General features: G+C 43.4%; 1 protein-coding gene across 1 annotated transcript in view; it reads left to right on the forward strand.

The window, feature by feature from the left end:
- Positions 1-22603, forward strand: part of LOC309543476 (perlucin-like protein) — a gene marked incomplete at its 5' end in the record, with an annotated part of 56080 nt that overhangs the window by 22403 nt on the left and 11074 nt on the right. Inside the window, 4 exons of the mRNA XM_082275956.1 lie at positions 9174-9215; positions 11462-11503; positions 11678-11728; positions 14472-14635. Of these exons, the coding sequence (XP_082132082.1) occupies positions 9174-9215; positions 11462-11503; positions 11678-11728; positions 14472-14635 (299 nt within the window). The remainder of the gene's footprint in view (positions 1-9173; positions 9216-11461; positions 11504-11677; positions 11729-14471; positions 14636-22603) is intronic.

Genomic DNA, 22603 nt, shown 5'->3' on the forward strand with positions numbered 1-22603 from the left:
GTGTTTTGTGCGTATGAATTCCCAAAGGGTTTTGGTAATGGTTTTATTGTTGTAGGCTCTGTCAACGAGTTTGTAAAATTCCTCATTGAAGCTGTGTATCATTAAGGGAGAGATTGGTTGATAGTATTTTTTGTTTTGCAAGATGTTAAGACACATTTCTTGGTATTTTTCGTTGTCCATTAGGACAACGTTGCCTCCTTTATCCGAAGGTTTGATAGTGATGGAATCATTTTCTTGTAATTCTTTTAATGCTTGTCTTTGATTGCGTGTGAGGTTAGTAGGATATGTTGTTTGACGCAAGTTTTCAAGATCATTTGTGGTTTGGCGTACGAAAAGTGCAATAGCCGGATTTGAGTTGAGGGGGGGAAAGATGTGTGATTTCTTCTTAAATTGTGTCTCTGTGGTGGGTCCTGTGTTGATATCTTCTTCTTCACTGTCTATACATTGTTCCGTATCCTCGAGATCGTCTAATCCTCCTTCCTCTAGCAGTAAATTGAGATCTCTAATTGCCCGATATTCAGCCGCAGTTAGTGGTGTAGTTATAGGTTCCGTCGTGGGTTGTTTGCTATACATGGTTTTTAATAGTAAATTTCGGGCAAATAGGTTGATATCTTTTATAGCCTCAAATTTATCCATGCCCTGGTTAGGGCAGAATGAGAGTCCGAAAGAGAGTACTTCTTTTTGTGCTTCTGTGAGAATGTGTGAAGAGAGGTTAATAATATTTAATCCTTCTTGTACTCCGGTCTCTTCTCCGTGAGGTCTTGGTTTGATGAGTTTTTTGTGCTGGGTTTCCCTAAAAAACCCCCTTAACTTTAGATCTAGTAAATATTTCATGAGGTTTAAGGTTTTTTTGAGATGCTGCGGTGTCGAGTGTCTCAATATCGGTGACATATGTGTCTGCATACACAATTCTGTGGAGAAGGAGGTAGGTGAAGAAGACCCTGAATACATAATGCTTTGAAGGAGAGGGTAGTGTAAGGAGATCTTGAATACATAATTCTGTGGAGAAGGAGGGTAGTGGAAGGAGATCCTGCATATATAATTCTGTAGAGGAGAAGGAGGTAGTCGAAGGAGATCCTGCATACATAATTCTGTGGAGGAGGAGGAGGTAGTGGAATGAGATCCTACATACACAATTCTTTCGGGGAGGAGGTAGTGGAAAGAGATTCTGCATACACAATTCTATTGAGGAGGAGGGTAGTAGAAGGAGACCCAGCATACAACATTCTATAGAGAAGGAGGTAGTGGAAGGATCCCTGCATACATAACACTGGAGAAGAAGGGTAGTGGAAGGAGATCCTGCATATATAATTCTGTAGAGGAGAAGGAGGTAGTCGAAGGAGATCCTGCATACATAATTCTGTGGAGGAGGAGGAGGTAGTGGAAAGAGATCCTGCATACACAATTCTATTGAGGAGGAGGGTAGTAGAAGGAGACCCAGCATACAACATTCTATAGAGAAGGAGGTAGTGGAAGGATCCCTGCATACATAACACTGGAGAAGAAGGGTAGGGGAAGGAGATCCTGCATACATAATTCTGTGGAGAAGGAGGGTACAATGACTGCAGAAAACATTACCAATATTCAAAGTATTTTTTTCCAATTTGCTGAATATATCTTTAGATTTCTAAGCATTTGATTATGAGTCATTAAAAATAAATACAATTAATTGTTGTGAATTGTTTTTTCTTCTCAGAAAAAAATATTGAAAACACAATGTTGCAACTGAAGAGTAATGGTAAGTATTTATTTCCTGTCTTTAAATCAATTAAATTGTGTAATTAGATTTCCTGATTACATAGAAGTAAAGTTTAGTAAGAAATACAGGCAACATAATTCTGTGGAGGGTACAAAGTCTTCAGTAAAAATCATCAATATCCAATCTCTTTTGTCCAATGTGCTCACTATTAGAGTTGAGCGGACACCTGGATGTCCATGTTCGGCAGGTTCGGCCGAACTTGAAAAAAAAGTCCGGGTCCGTGTCCCGGACTTTTTCCGAACTTTACCCGGACACCGAACCCCATTGAAGTCAATAGGGACCCGAACTTTCAGGCACTAAAATGGCTCTAAAACACCAATGGAAAGGGCTAGAGTGCTGCAAATGGCAGCAAAATGTAGTTAAGAGCATGGCAAGTGCTCTGCAAACAAATGTGGATAGGGAAATAACTTAAAACAACAAAAAAAACAGAAAAATAAAACAATTTTCTTCATCTGTGAAGGACGAGGCCCATATGGAGTAGGAGGGAGGTTGAGGTGGCGGTGGATGTGGCGGTGTAGGTGGAAGCAGCGGTGGAGGAGGACGAGGTAGCCAACACTGCTTTTTTTCAGTCATTTTAAACTAGGGTACACCCCAAAAGAGTGAGAAAGATCAAAAATATAACAATGGCTGGGTAAGGTCGGTATCCATCTCTATTCTGCACAAGGTACGGAAAAGTCCGGTGGGATCCATGCCTGGTTCATTTTAATGAACGTGAGCTTGTCCACATTGTCTCTGGACAGGCGGCTGCGCTTGACTGTGATAACGCCCCCAGCCGTGCTAAATACATGTTCAGATAATACACTGGCTGCAGGGCACACCAGCACCTCCAAGGCGTAAAGGGCAAGCTCAGGCCATGTGCCCAATTTGGAGACCCAGAAGTTGAAGGGGGCAGACCTGTCATTCACTACATGTAGGCGTGTGCACACATACTGCTCCACCATGTTGGTGAAATGCTGCCTCCTGCTAAGACGTTCCATATGAGCTGCTGGTGCTGCTGTTTGTTGTGGCGTGCTGACAAAGCTTTTCCACATTTCGGCCATGCTAACCCTGCCTTCTGAGGTGCTGGCGGTGCCCTGATTGCGTTGGTGACCTCTTCCTCCTCCTCCTCTGCCTTGGCCCTGTGCTTCCACTGTGGCCCCGCTGTCAGGTGGGAATGCCAGCAGCATCGCGTCTACCAGCGTGCGCTTGTACTCGTGCATCTTGCGATCACGCTCCAGTGAGTGAATTAAGGACGGTACGTTGTCCTTGTAACGGGGATCCAGCAGCGTGGCCACCCAGTAATCAGCACAAGTTAGAATGTGGGCAACTCGGCGGTCGTTGTGGAGACACTGCAGCATGTAATCGCTCATGCGTGCCAGGCTGCCCAGAGGCAACGAAAGGCTGTCCTCTGTGGGAGGTGTATCATTTGTGTCCTCTGTATCCCCCCAGCCTTGCACCAGTGATCTGGGTGCCACCCTGCTGTGAACATGGTTCCATCTCCTCCTCCATCTCCTCCTCCTCATCCTCCTCATCCTCCAGAACTGTGTCCCTGCTGGACAATTGTGTACCTGGCGTTTGTGTGCAGGAACCCACCCTCGGAGCCACTTGCGAATGACTGCCCTGAAAGCCTTGGAAATGTTACCTCTTCATCCTCCTCCTCCTCATCCTGTGCCACATCCTCTTCCATCATCGCCCGAATCGTTTTTTCAAGGAGGCATAGAAGTGGAATAGTTAAGCTGACAATGGCGTCATCGGCACTGGCCATGTTGGTGGAGTACTCAAAACAGCGCAACAAGGAACACAGGTCTCGCATGGAGGCCCAGTTATTGGTGGTGAAGTGGTGCTGTTCCGCAGAGTGACTCACACGTGTGTGCTGCAGCTGAAACTCCACTATGGTCTGCTGCTGCTCGCACAGTCTTTGCAGCATGTGCAAGGTGGAGTTCCACCTTGTGGGCACGTCACATATGAGGCGGTGAGCGGGAAGGCCGAAGATACGCTGCAGCGCTGACAGGCGAGCAGCAGCAGGGTGAGAACGCTGAAAGTGCGCACAGACGGGCCGCACTTTCTGCAGCAGCTCTGACATATCGGGGTAATTTTTAAGGAACCTCTGCACCACCAAATTCAGCACATGCGTGCGTCAAACCGGCTAGGCCCAGAGCTACTATAAGATTTTGCCCATTATCGCACACCACCAGGCCGGGCTTGAGGCTCGCTGGCAGCAAACACTCATTTGCCTGCTGTTCCATGCTCCTCCACAACTCCTGCGCGGTGTGTGTTTTTTCCCCCAAACAGGCAAGTTTTAAAACTGCCTGCTGTCGTTTACCCCTGGCTGTGCTGAAGTTGGTTTTGAAGGTGTTACGCTGACCGGATGAGGAGGCGGTAGAGGATGAGGAAGCGGAGTTAGGAACAGGAGGCAAACTGAAGCACCCTGCAATCCTCGGCGGTGGAAGATGCGCCCCAAAAATTTGGAAGGTGTATCTCACACGTACCGATACAGACTATGCCACAATTTATTTTTTTTTACCCCAAAGGGTGTAGATTGAATAGCGGAATAGAAAATATGATATAAAAAGGTGTATCTCACACGTACAGACCCAGACTAGGCCCGATTACAATTTTTTGTACCCTAAAGGCAGGATGAGGAGTAGGAGGAGTTCGGAACAGGAGGCAAACTGAAGCACCCTGCAATCCTCGGCGGTGGAAGATGCGCCCCAAAAATTTGGAAGGTGTATCTCACACGTACCTATATAGACTATGCCGCAATTTAATTCTTTTTACCCCAAAGGGTGTAGATTGAATAGCGGAATAGAAAACATTTTATAAAACGGTGTATCTCACATGTACAAACACAGACTAGGCCCCGATTACAATTTTTTATACCCTACAGGCAGGATGAGGAGTAGGAGGAGTTCGGAACAGGAGGCAAACTGAAGCACCCTGCAATCCTCGGCGGTGGAAGATGTGCCCCAAAAATTTGGAAGGTGTATCTCACACGTACCGATACAGACAATGCCGCAATTTAATTTTTTTTACCCCAAATGGTGTAGATTGAATAGCGGAATATAAAATATGATATAAAAAGGTGTATCTCACATGTACAGACCCAGACTAGGCCCCAATTACAATTTTTTGTACCCTAAAGGCAGGATGAGGAGTAGGAGGAGTTTGGAACAGGAGGCAAACTGAAGCACCCTGCAATCCTCGGCGGTGGAAAATGCGCCCCAAAAATTTGGAAGGTGTATCTCACACGTACCGATACAGACTATGCCGCAATTTATTTTTTTTACCCCAAAAGGGTGTAGATTGAATAGCGGAATAGAAAATATGATATAAAATTGTTGATTTTTCAATAGCACATGTGAACACAGCAGTGTCTTATGTTTTATGTCACGGTCAGCTCAGCAGCAGGCTATGAAGGGAAAAAAAAATTCCCCTTTTAACTTTGTATTTTTTAAATAGCAGATTAGTACAGACTATGCCACAATTTATTTTTTTTTTTAACCCAAAAGGGTGTATATTGAATATTGAAATAGAAAAAAGTATATCAAATTAAAATTCACTCAATAGCACATGTGAACACAGCAGTGTCTGATGTCACGGTCAGCTCAGCAGCAAGCAGGCTATGAAGGGGGAAAAAAAAAATTCCCCTTTAACTTTGTAATTTTTAAATAGCAGATTAGTACAGACTATGCCACAATTAAATGTTTTTTATCCCAAAAGGGTGTATATTGAATAGTGAAATAGAAAAAAGTATATAAAATTGAAAATCACTCAATAGCACATGTGAACACAGCAGTGTCTTATGTCACGGTCAGCTTAGCAGCAAGCAGGCTATGAAGGGGGAAAAAAAATTCCCCTTTAACTTTGTAATTTTTAAATAGCAGATTAGAACAGCAATCTGTAGTAAAATATAGCTGAACGCTGCACACAACAGACTGATAAAAATATATTTTTTTCTCCCTCCTCCTCCTCCTCCTCCTCAGTGGGCTCCAGTGAGGGCAAAAAGATTTTTCACTGCACCACCCCCCACACAGCTAAATTGATGTAGATCGCTAACGGACGATTGTTCTGTCCCTGCCTAATCTCTCCAGCCTGTCCCTAAAATTCTCAAATAGGAGACCCTGAATACAAAAATCTGTGAAGAAGGAGGTAATGGAAGGAGACCAGGCATACACAATTGTGTGGAGGAGGAGGTAATGGAAGGAGACCATGCATACATAATTCTGTGGAGGAAAAGGCAGTGGAAGGAGATCCTGCATACATAATTCTTTGGAGGAGGAGGGTACAATATCTGCAGTAAATATGACCAATATTCAAAATACTTTTGTCCAATTAGCCGACTATATCTTTAGATTTCTAAGCATTTGATTATGAGTCATCAAACATCAATAAAATTAATTGTTGTTGTGAATTGTTTTTTCTTCTCAGAAAAAAATATTGAAGACACAATGTTGCACCTGAAGAGTAAAGGTAAGTATTTTTTCCTCTGTCTTTAAATCAATCAAATTGTGCAATTAGATTTCCTGATTACATAGCAGTGAAGTTTTGTAAGAAATACAGGCGACATAATTCTGTGGAGGGTACAAAGTCTTCAGTAGAAATCATCAATATCCAATCTCTTTTGTCCAATGTGCTCACTATACCTTCAGGATTGTAAACATTTGCTCAAGTGAATCCTCATCAGGGAAAAAGTACATATGAATATTTTCTTTTTCATTGTTAGATAAAAAAAATTGAAAAGGAAATGTCCCAAATGAAAGGTTATAGTAAATGACTGATGCCCCCGTTTTTTTTTATCTATTCAGTTCTGTAATTTGTTCTCCTGAATACACAAAAATACAGCAATGCCAGAGAAATAAATCTATGAAGGAGGAGGTAGTGGAAGGAAACCCTGTATACATAATTCTGTGGAGAAAGAGGTACTTGAAAGAGATCCTGCATACATAGTTCTGTAGAGGAGGAGTGTAGTGGAAGGAAATCCTGCATACATAATTCTTTGGAGGAAGGGGTAGTGGAAGGAGATCCTGCATACATAATTCTGAGGAAGAGGAGGTAGTGGAAGGAGATCCTGCATATATAATTCTGAGGAAGAGGAGGTAGTGAAAGGAAATCCTGCATACATAATTCTGTGGAGAAGGATGTAGTGGAAGGAGACCCTGCATACGTAATTCTTTGGAGGAAGGGGTAGTGGAAGGAGATCACGCATACATAATTCTGTAGAGGACAAGGAGGTAGTGGAAAGGGGCCCTGCATAAATTATCCTGTGGAGGAGGAGGTAGTGGAAGTAGAGCCTGCATATATAATTCTCTTGAGGAGGAGGGTAGTAGGAAGGTAACCCTGCATACAACATTCTATAGAGGACGAGGTAGTGGAAGGAGACCCTGCATACATAATTCTGTTGAGGAGTAGGGTAGTAGAAGGGGACCCTGCATACAACGTTCTGTAGAGGAGGAGATAGCGGAAGAAGACCATGCATACATAATTCTGTGGAGGAGGAGGTAATGGAAGGAGACCCTGCATACATAATTCTGTGGAGAAGGAGATAGTGGAAGGAGATCCTGCATACATAATTCTGTAGAGGAGTAGGCTAGTGGAAGGAGATCCTACATACATAATTGTGTGGAGGAGGAGATAGTGGAAGGAGATCCTACATACATAATTGTGTGGAGGAGGAGGTAGTGGAAGGAGATCCTGCATACTTAATTCTGTGGAGGAGGAGGTAGTGGAAGGAGATCCTGCATACATAATTCTGTACAGGAGAAGGAGGTAGTGGAAGGAGATCCTGCATACAAAATTCTGTGGAGAAGGAGGTAGTGGAAGGAGATCCTGCATACATAATTCTGTGGAGGAGGAGGTAGTGGAAGGAGATCCTGCATACATAATTCTGTGAGGGTACAATGTCTGCAGTAAGCATGATCAATATTCAAAATACTTTTGTCCAATTAGCTGACCATATCTTTAGATTTCTAAGCATTTGATTATGAGTCATCAAACATCAATAAAATGAATTGTTGTGATTTTTTTTTTCCTCTCAGAAAAAAATATTGAAGACACAATGTTGCAACTGAAGATTAATGGTAAGTATTTATTTCCTCTGTCTTTAAATCAATCAAATTGTGTACTTAGATTTCCTGATTACATAGAAGTGAAGTTTAGTAAGAAATACAGGCAATATAATTCTTTGGAGGAGGAGGGTACAAAGTCTTCAATAAAGATCATCAATATTCAATCTCTTTTGTCCAATCTGCTCACTATACCTTCAGGATTGTAAACATTTTCTCAAGTCCTCATCAGGGAAAAAAGTACATGTGAATATTTTCTTTTTTATTGTTAGATAAAAAAAAAAATTGAAGAGGAAATGGTATAACTGAAAGGTTATAGTAAATGACTGATGCCCCCAGTTTGTTATCTGTTCAGTTCTGTAATTTGTTCGCCTGAATACACAAAAATACAGCAATGCCAGAAACATAAGTCTGTGGAAGAGGAGGTAGTGGAAGGACATCCTATATAAATTCATTTGTGGAGAAGGAGATAGTGGAAGGAGACCCTGCATACATAATTCTGTGGAGGAGGAGGGTAGTGGAAGGAGATCCTGCATACATGATTCTGTGGAGGAGGAGGTAGTGGAAGGAGACCCTGCATACATAATTCTGTAGAGGAGAAGGTAGTGGAAGCAGACCCCAAAGACATAGCTCTTTGTGAAGGAGGCAATGGGGTGAGACCCCATACATATATATATATAATTTAGTAGTTTAGGAGAATAGTGGGTAATGGGTAGTAGGGTACTTTTTTTTTGTGCACTGATGGATTTCCACACCTGCACATTTTAGGAGGAAGTAAACTCTCTTTTTACTTGTACCTACAGGTAAGCCCATAATAAGGCTTACCTGTAGGTACTGTGAATGTCTCCTAAACTTGCACAGTTTAGAAGATATTCACAGTGCATGCAGACAATGATGTCATCACTGTATGTGCTTTGAAGGTTCGGCTTACTGTGCCGAACCATCAATACACGTGCCGTAAATGGCGGCTCCTGCACGCATCCGCCGGAGTGACATCATTGCAGCTCTGGCCAATCACAGCACCAGAGCCCACGAACCCGGAAGAAACACTGGGGAAGATGTCAGCGGTATGCGTGCGTCTCTGAGACAGCTTCATTATAAATTAGATATTTCATTATGAGCTAGTATGCGATGCATACTAGCTCATAATGCCTTTGTCTTACAGGCTTTGTTTCCCCCCCCCCCAAGTTTTACAATCTCTTTAAGAGTTTACACAATCATTTCATATTTCCATTTACATTAAACATTCAGCCATTTAATAGTATATCTTCCTATATACCACAGCTGTGCCTTGCAAGCATGGAAATATTTGCTCTTGTGAGTCATCAAACATCAAGGAATATTCACTTATTTGAATTATTTTCTATTCTCAGATAAAAATATTGAAGCTGAAATTACACAACTGAAGGCTAATAGTAAGTATTTTATGCTCCCAGATTGTTTTTAATTTGGATTTGCAATTAGTTCTCATCATGAATGCAAAGAAGTAAAGTCTAATGGAAAATGCATACATGATTCTGTGGAGGAGGAGGTAGTAGAAGGAGACCCTGCATACATAATTCTGTGGAGGAGGAGGTAGTGGAAGAAGATCCTACATACATGATTCTATAGAGAAAGAGGTACTGGAATGAGAGATCCTGCATACATAAACTTGTGGAGGAGGAGGGTAGTGGAATGAGATCCTGCATACATAATTCTGTGGAGGAGGAGGGTAGTGGGAGGAGACCCTGAATATATTCTGCATATGTGCCCCTTCCCCCGCAGCACAGCTATTCTGTATATGTGCCCCTCCCTCAAGCACAGCTATACTGTATATGTGCCCCTCCCCCCCAGACACATATATACTGTACATGTGCCCCTCCCCCCAGAAACAGCTATACTATATATGCTCCCCTCCCCCCCTGACACAGCTATACTATATATGTGCCCCTTCCACCCCAGCAGAGCTATTCTGTATATGTGCCCCTCCCCCCAGACACATCTATACTGTATATGTGCCCCCTCCCCCTTGTCCTGTGTGAATTATTTCTTCATTTTCCCATGAATTAGGATGTAAAATGCTTCCTTACTGATGAGAGAACACTGGGCGGGAACCTATGATCAGCTCCTCCCATTCTGTATACGCCCACTGGCTACACAGAAACAGTGCCCCTCCCTGGAATTGATGTCACTAGCTGTCAGTAACCACACCCACTTGCTGCTCTTGGACCCAGCAGGAAGAGGAATTGAAGTCATGTGACAGCACTGAATACTGCAAAATAGAGGGAGAAAAACTGCAATTTTTTCATTGTGACACATAAGGCTGAACTCCGCCCACATTAATGATTGCAGGGGAGAACTCCGCCCACATTAATGATTGCAGGGGAGAACTCCGCCTACAATAATGATTGCAGGAGAGAACTCCACCCACATTAATGATTGCAGGGGAGAACTCCGCCCACATTAATGATTGCAGGGGAGAACCCCGCCCACATTAATGATTGCAGGGGAGAATTCCGCCCACATTAATGATTGCAGGGGAGAATTCCGCCCACAATAATGATTGCAGGGGAGAATTCCACCCACAATAATGATTGCAGGGGAGAATTCCGCCCACATTTATGATTGCAGGGGAGAATTCCGCCCACAATAATGATTGCAGGGGAGAATTCTGCCCACAATAATGATTGCAGGGGAGAACTCCTCCCACATTAATGATTGCAGGGGAGAATTCCGCCCACAATAATGATTGCAGGGGAGAACTCCGCCCACATTAATGATTGCAGGGGAGAATTCCGCCCACAATAATGATTGCAGGGGAGAACTCTGCCCACATTAATGATTGCAGGGGAGAACTCCGCCCACATTAATGATTGCAGGGGAGAATTCCGCCCACAATAATGATTGCAGGGGAGAATTCCACCCACAATAATGATTGCAGGGGAGAACCCCGCCCACATTAATGATTGCAGGGGAGAACTCCGCCCACATTAATGATTGCAGGGGAGAATTCCGCCCACAATAATGATTGCAGGGGAGAACTCCGCCCACAATAATGATTGCAGGGGAGAACCCCGCCCACATTAATGATTGCAGGGGAGAACTCCGCCCACATTAATGATTGCAGGGGAGAATTCCGCCCACATTAATGATTGCAGGGGAGAATTCCGCCCACAATAATGATTGCAGGGGAGAATTCCGCCCACAATAATGATTGCAGGGGAGAATTCCACCCACAATAATGATTGCAGGGGAGAACCCCGCCCACATTAATGATTGCAGGGGAGAACTCCGCCCACAATAATGATTGCAGGGGAGAATTCCGCCCACAATAATGATTGCAGGGGAGAATTCCGCCCACATTAATGATTGCAGGGGAGAATTCCACCCACAATAATGATTACAGGGGAGAACCCCGCCCACATTAATGATTGCAGGGGAGAACTCCGCCCACATTAATGATTGCAGGGGAGAACTCCGCCCACATTAATGATTGCAGGGGAGAAGTTCAGGTATTAGGCTGGACTTCCGCTGTAAAGTGGGTTGTGTTCTGAAGGAACTGTCACTCTGAGCAGTCACATGTCTTCTGCATAGTCTGATCACCCTTCCTGTCTGCGGAGAGTCTTGTCCAATGTTTCTGATTTATATTTACTTATTTATTTTATTATATTTTATCTTTTAGATTCTGGATTGAAAATGAATGTATTTGATCTGCAGAAATCAGGTAATTATGGTAAATCTATTAAAGCGTATGAAAAGCTAAAGCATTTTTTAAGGACCAAAAGCAGAAGGAGTTACACCCTGTATATTTGTCCTGGTGACCGTTGTCACTTAGACAGGAAGTGATGAGAAATGTTGCAATGTTCAGTCTCTTCAGATTTGTGTTTTCTCTTTCCAGTTGCCAACATAACGGAGGATCTAAACAAGATAAAACTGATTAAAAATAAAGGTAAATATTCTGCATCCTTTATGGGGTAGCACAGTGGCTAGGACCTGGTTAGCACTTCCACCTGGCAGCACTAGGGTCATTGATTTGAAACCAAACCACGGCACTACCTGCCTGGAGTTTGCATGCTCTCCCTTTCCCTCTGTGGGTTCCTCCGAGTACTCTGGTTTCCTCCCACACTCCAAAGAATGGTGAAAGGTAATTGGCTTCTGTCTAAATCAGTCCCAGTAAGTAAAAATATGGGGGTTCCACCATCAATCTGTCTCTGGTCCTGCCATGACCATATTTTTATGAAGTGCAACCAAGGACCTTTATTTATGGTCTTCCACCATGAATCGTTACTTATGGGATCCCACAATGGACCTTTTGTTTATGAGGTCCATCAATGGACCTTTATTTATGGAATCCCAACCTGGACCATTATTTAGGGTCCCACCATCAACCTTTATTTCAGAAATCCCTCTATGGACCTTTATTTATGGAGTCCCACCAAGAACCTTTATTTATGGGTCCATTCATGAACCTTTATTGTTGGAATCCCAACCTGGACCATTATTTAGGGTCCCACCATCAACCTTTCTTTCAGACATCCCTCTATGGAGCTTTATTTATGTAGTTTCACCAAGAACCTTTATTCATGGGGTCCATCCATGGACCTTTATTGTTGGAATCCCAACCTAGATCCTTATTTAGGGTCCCACCATCAACCTTTATTTCAGACATCCCTCAATGGACCTTTATTTGTGGGGGTTCCACCATCAACCTTTCTTTGGTCCCACCATGAACCTTAATTTATTGTAGCACACCAAAGACCTTTATTTATGGTTGTTCCACCATTGACCTTTATTTAGGGCCCCACAATGAACCTTTATTTATAAGGGCCCCACCATTAAACTTTATTTATGGGGTCTCACTACAAATCTTTATTTATAGGGTCCCACCATCAACCCTAATTTATGGGGTCCCACCATAGACCTTTATGGGGTCCATCCATATACCTTTATTTTTGGAATACCAACCTGGACCATTATTTAGGGTCCCACCATCAACCCTTGTTTCAGACATCCCTTTATGGTCTCTTATTTATGAGGATTCTGCCATCGACTTTTATTTGGTCCCACCATAAACACACATTTAATCTAGCACACCAAAGACCTTTATTTATGGGAATTCCACCATTGACCATTATTTAGGGTCCCCCCATGAACCTTTATTTATGGGGTCCCACCATGTACCTTTATTTATGGGGTCCCACCATGGACCTTTATTCATCCTTAGTAAAGTCCATAGCACTCAATAAACAAATACTGGAGTTAGAGTTTTTCCTCTGCATGTATTTCACTCCTCTCTGTTGATTGGGGTGGCACTGGTGAAGCTGTAGGGATGGCAAAACTGATCTCATTTGTCCAAACTGTGCCCAAGGGTGCCCATTACAATAGATCAGGTAGGTTCATTCACCTGCTAATGCTTACTGTTACCTGGTAATCAACTTTACATTTACCTGAAACATTTAATGTCTTCACTGCTGTAAGGGAAGGGAGGTCCCCAGATTGAGAACATCAAGTTACTTAACTATCCACAGTTATTCCAAACACATTAGAGTTCCCCATTACACCATAGTCGGTAACCTCACTCTTTACATCAGAGTCCCCTTTGAAACAGGATCTGCAGAGTTCCCCCTTGCACTGTAGACTTTGATTTAAAGAGGATGATGTGGAGGGGGGACCACAGTGACCCCCCTATAGACTCTGTGTGGCCTGTTTGGAGTTGTTATACTGACCTGACCTCCTTCATTGCTCAGATGCAGGGCAGGCTCGGTCAGACAGGCCTTGGCTTTGATCCATCATCCTCTTCTCTTCTCCTCTGGGCACTCCCACTCCCCTTCTTCATATCACCCGCCTGTTCAGTGTAGTTTATCATCTCTAGCACCCTGTTTGGTCAGACTCTGCAAAAGAAGTAACATTTATCCCATATTTGCGGCTTTGGGTGCCATATTGTTGAAGACTAACTCAGATCTATGTATATGAGCGGACTTCAACAAAATGGCGCCAGTAATGAAGAAATTAGCTTGGCAGGGGGTTGAGCTCCTGGTGACAGAGATCTGAGAGGGAGATGTCCCGTCCAGGCTGGTGTCTGGAGTGCGGCTCCGTGGACATTGTCTAAGATTTTCATCTCAGCAGCTGGTGTGTGTGGAGTGCGGCTGTGTGCTGCCCCACCATCCTTCTTTTTACAGATGTCACTGCATGCCCACCTTGGCCCCTGAACACCATTTGGGCCTGTGGCCCTCCATGGTGGTAGAATGCCCGGGCCTGGTCACAATCAGGCCTTTGCGACCCTGGTAGATCTGCCACTGAAATCAATAGATAATATTAACCTGTAAGTTTCCTCCCTCTCCTCAAGTACATCTTAGACCTTTTATTTCATGGCGTCATTGATAGAGGCAACCGGCCACCTTACACATTGACTATGTGTTAATTGTATGACACTATGTTCATTCAAAGTTTCATCAAGTCTCAATCAATGTAGAATGCAGTAACTCATGATTGCACATCATCACAGTGTAAGATAACGCTTTGGGGTCTATGTATAAAAAAATTCACAGATGGAATGTCTTATCTATAATATTCAGAAAGTTACATTCCGATTGTGTTTGGTATAACCGTTATTCAGCTTCACTTTTTTCCCCAGCATTGTTTTGGGTTTGAGATTTCAGAACTGCCTTCATTGTGTTCTTCTCTCTTCCCAGAGAACATCCGGGAGGATTCCTGCACCAGCTGCCCCAATGGATGGCAACTAATTAAATCCAACTGCTACTATTTCCGGCCCAATGAAGAAACCTGGACTAGGAGTAAGGAGGAATGTGAAAAGCAAAATGGCGTCATGCTAATCCTGAAGGACAAAGCTGAGCTGGTATGTGAGCTAGTACGTTTACCTTGGTTTTATCAGACCTCAGGACATGGTTCCAGTAATCCATGTCCTTAGTCTTCTTGTCCTCAGCAAACTGTTTGCAGGCTTTCTTGTGCATCATCTTTAGAAGAGGCTTCCTTCTGGGACGACAGCCATGCTGACCAATTTGATGCAGTGTGCGGCGTATGGTCTGAGCACTGACTGGCTGACCCCCCCACCCCTTCAACCTCTGCAGCAATGCTGGCAGCACTCATATGTCTATTTCCCAAAGACAACCTCTGGATATGATGCTGAGTGCATGCACTCCACTACTTTGGTCGACCATGGCAAGGCCTGTTCTGAGTGGAAACTGTCCTGTTAAGCCGCTGTATGGTCTTGGCCACGTGCTGCAGCTCAGTTTCAGGGCCTTGGCAATCTTCTTATAGCCTAGGCCATCTTTATGTAAAGCAACAATTCTTTTTTTTCAGATCTTCAGAGAGTTCTTTGCCATGAGATGCCAGGTTGAACTTCCAGTGAGAGAGTGAGAGCGATAACACCAAATTTAACACACCTGCTCCCCATTCACACCTGAGACCTTCTAACACTAACGAGCCACATGACACCGGAAAATGGCTAATTTGGCCCAATTAGGACATTTTCACTTAGGGGTGTACTCAATTTTGTTGCCAGCGGTTTAGACATTAATGGCTGTGTGTTGAGTCATTTTGAGGGGACAGCAAATTTACACTGTTATACAAGCTGTACACTCACTACTTTACATTTTAGCAAAGTGTCATTTCTTCAGTGTTCTCACATGAAAAGATAGAATAAAATATTTACAAAAATGTGAGGGTGTACTTACTTTTGTGAGATACTGTATATATACAGGGCCGCTGTTAGAAATAATGGGCCCCCATACAGCCTACCTGACAGGGGCCCCCCTCGACCGCGCCCTCGACCCCACCCTTGACCCCGCCCCTAGCCCTGTCAGTTATTAGGATATTTATTTGGCAGCTACAGAATTCCCTCTGGTTATTGACAGGGAAGTTCTAAAATTAGGCATCTCTACTTGTACTTCTCTAAATGTACATCATGTATAATACACTTATTACATACTTAAAGTGGGTGTAAACCCACTTTAAAGACTTTTACCTATAGGTAAGCCTATATTAAGAGTTACCTATAGGTGCTATAAATATCTCTTAAATAGGGATGATCAAATGGTTCGGGTCGACCATCGGTTCGACCCGAACATTGGGTGTTCGAGGTTCGGCCGAATTTAGAACTTTTTGCTGAAAAAGTTCGGAATTCGGCAACCAGAACCGACCAAAATGCAATCGTTCATGGAAATGGGCTTTAAAAGCCGTGATTGGACCAGAACCATTAGCAAAAGCCAATTGAGGGGGCAGGAGAATGCTAGGAATGTGATTGGAGTGACCAGGGGGTCCATAGTCCAATCATTAGTGAATACGCCCCCCAGTATATAAGATAGCCCCCGCCAAATTCCAAGCATTGTTATACTGGACATGGAAGAGAGTGGAAGCAGTTCTGTTAATTTTACTTTAAAAGTGTCATTTAGCATTTATTAGTGTGATGAAAGGGATATCTAGTGTAGTTAGGGTGCTCTTTTACACTTTAGTTAGATGCAAAAATTTAGTTTCTGTAGGGAAAGTGTGAAGTGTCAGGGTGACCGTAATGTAGTGTAGGGTTAACTGACTGCTATGGCAGGGTGACCAAACCCTTCCATATCAGGGTGACCGTAATGTAGTGTAGGGTGAAGTGACAGTGACTGCTATGGCAGGGTGACCAAACCCTTCCATATCAGGGTGACCGCTATAGAGAAAAGATAGTTTCTCTCAAGTCACTTTCGCTGCAGTAATATGGCTTCGCCCCTGTCAGCTTGCTTTTTGGCTGCAGGCGTCTATATTGATTTTTTGAGCACATGTTTGGAGTCAGGCATGACATCTGAGCATGTGTATAGGGGGTATATATACACTACCATGGATGTATATATACACCTGCACATATATAGGTGTGAAAGGAGCAGAAAACACTACTTGGGCTAATGAAATAATTAACACCAATATAGTTATGCTCCTATCACACCTATATATGTCTAGGTGTATATATACATATAAGTATCGTCCTCTGAAGAACCCAAAAAATGCCCAAAAAAACGCTAGCGCCAAAAAAAAAAAACGCCCAGGTGTGTTGTTGCAGGCATTTTTTGGGGGTTTTTGGAGGCAGGCAAAACATCTGAACTTGTGTATACGGGTATATATACACACATACTTATATGTATATATACACCTAGACATATATAGGTGTGATAGTAGCAGAAATATATGCTTGCGCTAATGAAATCATTTACACTAATATGGCTCCGCTCCTATAACACCTATATATGTCTAAGTGTAAAATACATATAAGTGTGTGTGTATATATACCACTATACACAAGTTCAGATGTTTTGCCTGCCTCCAAAAACCCCCAAAAAAATGCCTGCAACAACACACCTGGGCGTTTTTTTTTGGCGATAGCGTTTTTTTGGGCATTTTTTTGGGTTCTTTGGAGGCAGGCAAAACATCTGAACTTGTGTATAGTGGTATATATACACACATACTTATATGTATTTTACACTTACACATATATAGGTGTGATAGGAGCGGAGCCATATTAGTGTAAATGATTTCATTAGCGCAAGCATATATTTCTGCTACTATCACACCTATATTTGTCTAGGTGTATATATACATACATGGGTGTGTGTATATATACCCCCTATACACATGTTCTGATGTTTTGCCTGCCTCAAAAGACCCCAAAAAATGCCCAAAAAAATGCTTGCTACTAAACCGGCAAGGTGTGAAAAGAGAGAAGCCACTAACCTGTTCTATAAGTGACCTAATACAAACAATCTTTTTTTATGGTTCTGGATATGCTACAGAGCTGAAACTTCACAGGTACACTTTTTAGACCCCCCCAGATACTAAATCCAAAGAATTTTTTTTTTTTTTCAATAATTAGCTCTCTATCAAAAATTAAAATTTTTAAGAACTTTTTTTGTGTGATTAATAGTCCCTGGGGTATGACCCAGAACCCTAGGCACTTTTTAGGGGCATTTATTGGGTTTTAGGGCTTCAAAATTGTGTTTTTTGATTACCGAAGTTCGGGTCCCATTGATTTCAATGGGGTTCTGAAATCCGGGCCGTTCGGATGTTCTGGCCGAACCGAACTTTTGAAAAGTTCGATCATCCCTACTCTTAAACATGCACCGTTTAGGAGATATTTACAGTGCATGCAGATGTCATCGGCGCATGCGCTCTGAAGGAACGGCCACCTGTGCTGTTCCTTCAGAGCCCTGTGCTGTAAATGGCAGCTCCTGCACGTATGTGCGGGAGTGATGTAATCGCGCCTCCGGCCAATCAAATGGCCGGATGATGGGAACCAGGAAGCAGGACGGCTGGACATGTCGGCCGTCCTGTTGCTGAGTGTGCGGCACTGCGGGGGGCTTCGTTTTAAGGTATTTCATAATTACTGTAGCTAGTATGTGATGCATACTAGCTCATTATGCCTTTGTCTTTACAGGGTTTTTTTTTTTTCATTTTTTTTTTTTGGGGGAGTTTACTTCCTCTTTCAAGCAGAGTTCCGGCCACAGAATCATTTTTTTTTTAAATACTACCCAAAACAGTTATCCACCGCCCTTCATACATTCGCTAATCCGGTTTTATACATTTAAATAATAGATTGACAATCATTAAATCTTACTTTATAAAATGTTAGCAGAGCACCGCCTGCTAATATATGCCCTGCTTCCTCTTTCTAGATGGAAGGGGCCGATGAATGCAGCGCGAAATCTCGCGCATGCCCAGTACTATGCGATCGGCATAGTATAGGGACGCCTTTCATCGCGTTATTTCCTGTTTTCAAATAACGCGATGAGAGGAGTGGCCCGCCACCTTCGTCACTGCCCATTGCATCCTGGGAGCTATTACTCATCACTCCCAGGATGCATTGCGGGACAGGAAGTCACGGCACGGGCCGCAGCTGAGGAGGGAGGAAGTTGAAGGAAAGGTGAGTATATTTTCTTCTGTAACAAGGTTAGTTAAAAAAAAAAAACGGGAATATCCAATTCTTTTACAGGTGACAATAAGGAAGCGGATGCCACAAAATCTAAAGTAACAATTTTGTGGCCGGAACTCCGCTTTAATAACCATTACTATAATATTCTAAACTTATACATATTATAAAGCAGGAGAGATGTCTTATTTTAGAAATGTTTGCAACTAATTAGCAGGGATGAGCTCAGGTGTGTTTGGACCCGAGTCTGACCCCGCCTCCGCTATCCTGCCAGGAAGCTGTCACAGTGCCTCGATGAATTACAAAGATGTCTCCCGCGCTATCATGTATTCCAGTATAAAAAAATTAAAGAAATATGAATATATATATATATATATATATATATATATATATATATATATGAAATAAAGCTGCTGCTGTCACTTAGAAGCTTATCCTTAGCCTGTGATGATTTGCAATATGAGGTATAGTGCAGCGCTGCCTCGTACAAAGTGCAATGTGACTAAAATAAATAATAAAAGTGTACCTTGCTATGAGTGGTTTTATCATTATAAATGCAATATTGGTGTATCCGTGTTATAACATTTCATAAAGTGCATAACATAATCATGAATACAAGTATTACATATACATAGTAAAAAATGGTGATGATAAAAAATAATCAATAAGGTGCTCAGTGTCCATACAATTGTGGAGTAATGGTGCTCTAGATTTCAAAAATAATTTTTCCACATATATCCGTGTCACCAATGAAAATCCATATCCATGAAAATAACAATGCATCCAATTGTATAATCCGGCACAGTTATGTGTTTCCTGGTGTGGACGTCACTTCTAGGTACGCTCCGTCTCTGCCCTATGCGACTTCTTCCCAGCCCGGACATATAGCGGCGCCGGATTATACCATTTTAAATGTGAGCCTGTATGTTACTACTTTATTAAATACATTTTAAAATACCATATATACTCGAGTATAAGGCGAGTTTTTCAGCATGTTTTTTCATGCTGAAAAAGCCCCCCTCGGCTTATACTCGAGTCACTGTCCTTTTAAAAATGGCGCTGCCCGGCGCCGACGTGTCACCGCGCATGTGCCGCATGCCCGGGAATAGCCGAACGTGTACAGGCTTTCCCGAGCATCGGCGGCGCATTTGCGGTGATGTATTGGTGCCGGGCGGTGCGATTTTTAAATCGAAGGCGCCTCACCGACAGGTAAGTGAGACTCATGCAGTGCTGCGGGCATGGTACAGGACATTCTTCTGTACCATGCCCGCAGCACTGCATCTCCTGTGCCATGCCTGTACATACTGTGTCATGCCTGTACTTACTGTGCCATGCTTATACCTACTATGCCATGCCTGTACATACTGTTCCATGCCTGTACCTACTGTGCCATGCCTGTACCTACTGTGCCATGCCTGTACATACTGTGCCATGCCTATACCATCACCTGTACTATGCCTATACCATCTCCTGTACCATGACCTGTGCCATGCCTGTACCATGACCTGTGACTTGCCTGTACCATGACCTATGTCATGCCTGCACTTACTGTGCCATCCCTATACCATGACCTGTGACATGCCTGTACCATGACCTATGCCATGCCTATACCATCACCTGTGACATGCCTATACCATCATCTGTGCCATGCCTGTACCATGACCTGTGCCATGCCTGTACCATGACCTGTGCCATGCCTGTACCATGATCTGTGACATGCCTGTACCATGATCTGTGACATGCCTGTACCATGACCTATGCCATGCCTGTACCATGACCTGTGACATGCCTGTACCATGACCTATGCCATGCCTATACCATCATCTGTGCCATGCCTGTACCATGACCTGTGCCATGCCTGTACCATGACCTGTGCCATGCCTGTACCATGATCTGTGACATGCCTGTACCATGATCTGTGACATGCCTGTACCATGACCTATGCCATGCCTGTACCATGACCTGTGACATGCCTGTACCATGACCTATGCCATGCCTATACCATCACCTGTGACATGCCTATACCATCATCTGTGCCATGCCTGTACCATGCCTGTACCATGCCTGTACCATGACCTGTGCCATGCCTGTACCATGACCTGTGCCATGACCTGTGCCATGCCCTTACCATCACCTGTGCCATGCCTATACCATGACCTGCGCCATCTCCTGTACCATGCCCGCAGCCTCTGTTTTGGGTCTCGTGTTGGTCCAGTTGGGTCCAGTAGCTGCTGCATTTCCCACCCTAGGCTTATACTCGAGTCAATAAGTTTTCCCACTTTTTTGTGGTAAAATTAGGGGCCTCGGCTTATATCCGGGTCGACTTATTCTCGAGTATATACGGTACTACACCATGGGAGGATGTCCCTTACCTCTAAGAGCCTAAAAGATGCAACAGAGGGTGTAGTGGAACGAGTGACACCGTATGGGCTATATGCATCCAGAAACCAACCCACTCTAAAAAGGCTGTTAACAAGAAAGTAAGAGACCAGTCACACTGGTTTGGTGGCACTACACTGAAGATCACCATCACTTTCCTCAAGACACCTATAGGTGAAGGGATTCACCATCTACACCCCAATAGGACATTTATATTCCTATTGATCTGTTTGTTTTACACAATTTTAGGCAAATATATATATATATATATAATTCTTTTCACTTACTATATGGATTTTCATTGGTGACACAGATATATGTGGAAAAATTATTTTTGAAATCTAGAGCACCATTACTCCACAATTGTATGGACACTGAGCACCTTATTGATTATTTTTTATCATCACCATGTTTTACTATGTATATGTAATACTTGTATTTATGATTGTGTTATGCATTTTATGAAATTTTATAACACGGATACCCCAATATTGCATTTATAATATTTAACCACTTATAGGAAGGCACACTTTTATTATTTATTTTAGTCACATTGCACTTTGTAAGAGGCAGCGCTGCACTATACCTCATATTGCAAATCGTCACAGTGCCTCGCCACATAAAAGTGTAGCCGAATGGGAGAGATGTCGGTGTTTTGGGACAGATGTCGGTGTTTTGGGACAGATGTCAGGGTTTTGACATCTGTGCCTGTTCAGTTAGTGTCAGCATACTCCCCGCAATGGACAGGGGTGGACTTGTGATGACTCTGATGTCCGTTTACATCAGGCTACCTCTGATCTCTCACATTTAGGTCTGAAAAAAATAGAAAAGGACGCAGTCGTTTTCTATTTTTGTTTTCGGACCGGAATGGACACAGAGGCGGGTGTAAGTCAATTTGCATCCAGACTCCCGTGCACCTACATTGATCTTTCAATCAGGTCCGCATGAAAAACTGACAGGCGGACCTAATTGGAAAGCTTGGGTGAAAGTTTCCTAAAGGGGAATGGTAAAAACACAGCACAATTGCTTGTGTTTGCTGCCCCTGCAAACAGAAATGTAAACTAGCATCTTGCTGTGTGCCTATGATCACCATCACTATGATGACAGCACAGCAGGTGCTGTATGGCTGTCAGTGTGTCACATGGTTGTTGGGTGCTGACTTTGTTATGGCTGTACAGTGTTATGGTCCTTTCACACAGTCCATCCTGTTTTTCTTAGCGGGGGATCGATCCGCCGATCCTCTGCTGAGCAGGCGGATGACAGCACTGTCTCTGTGCTGTGTGCTGAGACAGAGCTGTCAGGCCCCCATTCTTCTGTATGGGGGAATCGGATGAGAACGGACCGTCTGTTCATTCTCATCTGATCCGATCCGCTGCATGGATGGAAAATAGGGTTTCCATCTGTCCGGATTTGATGGATCGGATGTCAGCGGACACGTCTCCACTGACATCCGATGCCTCATAGACATGCATGGGGTGACCGTTCAGATCCGCCAAAAAACCAACAGGCGGATCTGAACGGTCCGCCTGTGTG

The sequence above is a fragment of the Pelophylax lessonae genome (assembly GCF_965119305.1).
Source record: "Pelophylax lessonae genome assembly, contig: HAP1_SCAFFOLD_57, whole genome shotgun sequence".
NCBI classification, from domain to species: domain Eukaryota; kingdom Metazoa; phylum Chordata; class Amphibia; order Anura; family Ranidae; genus Pelophylax; species Pelophylax lessonae.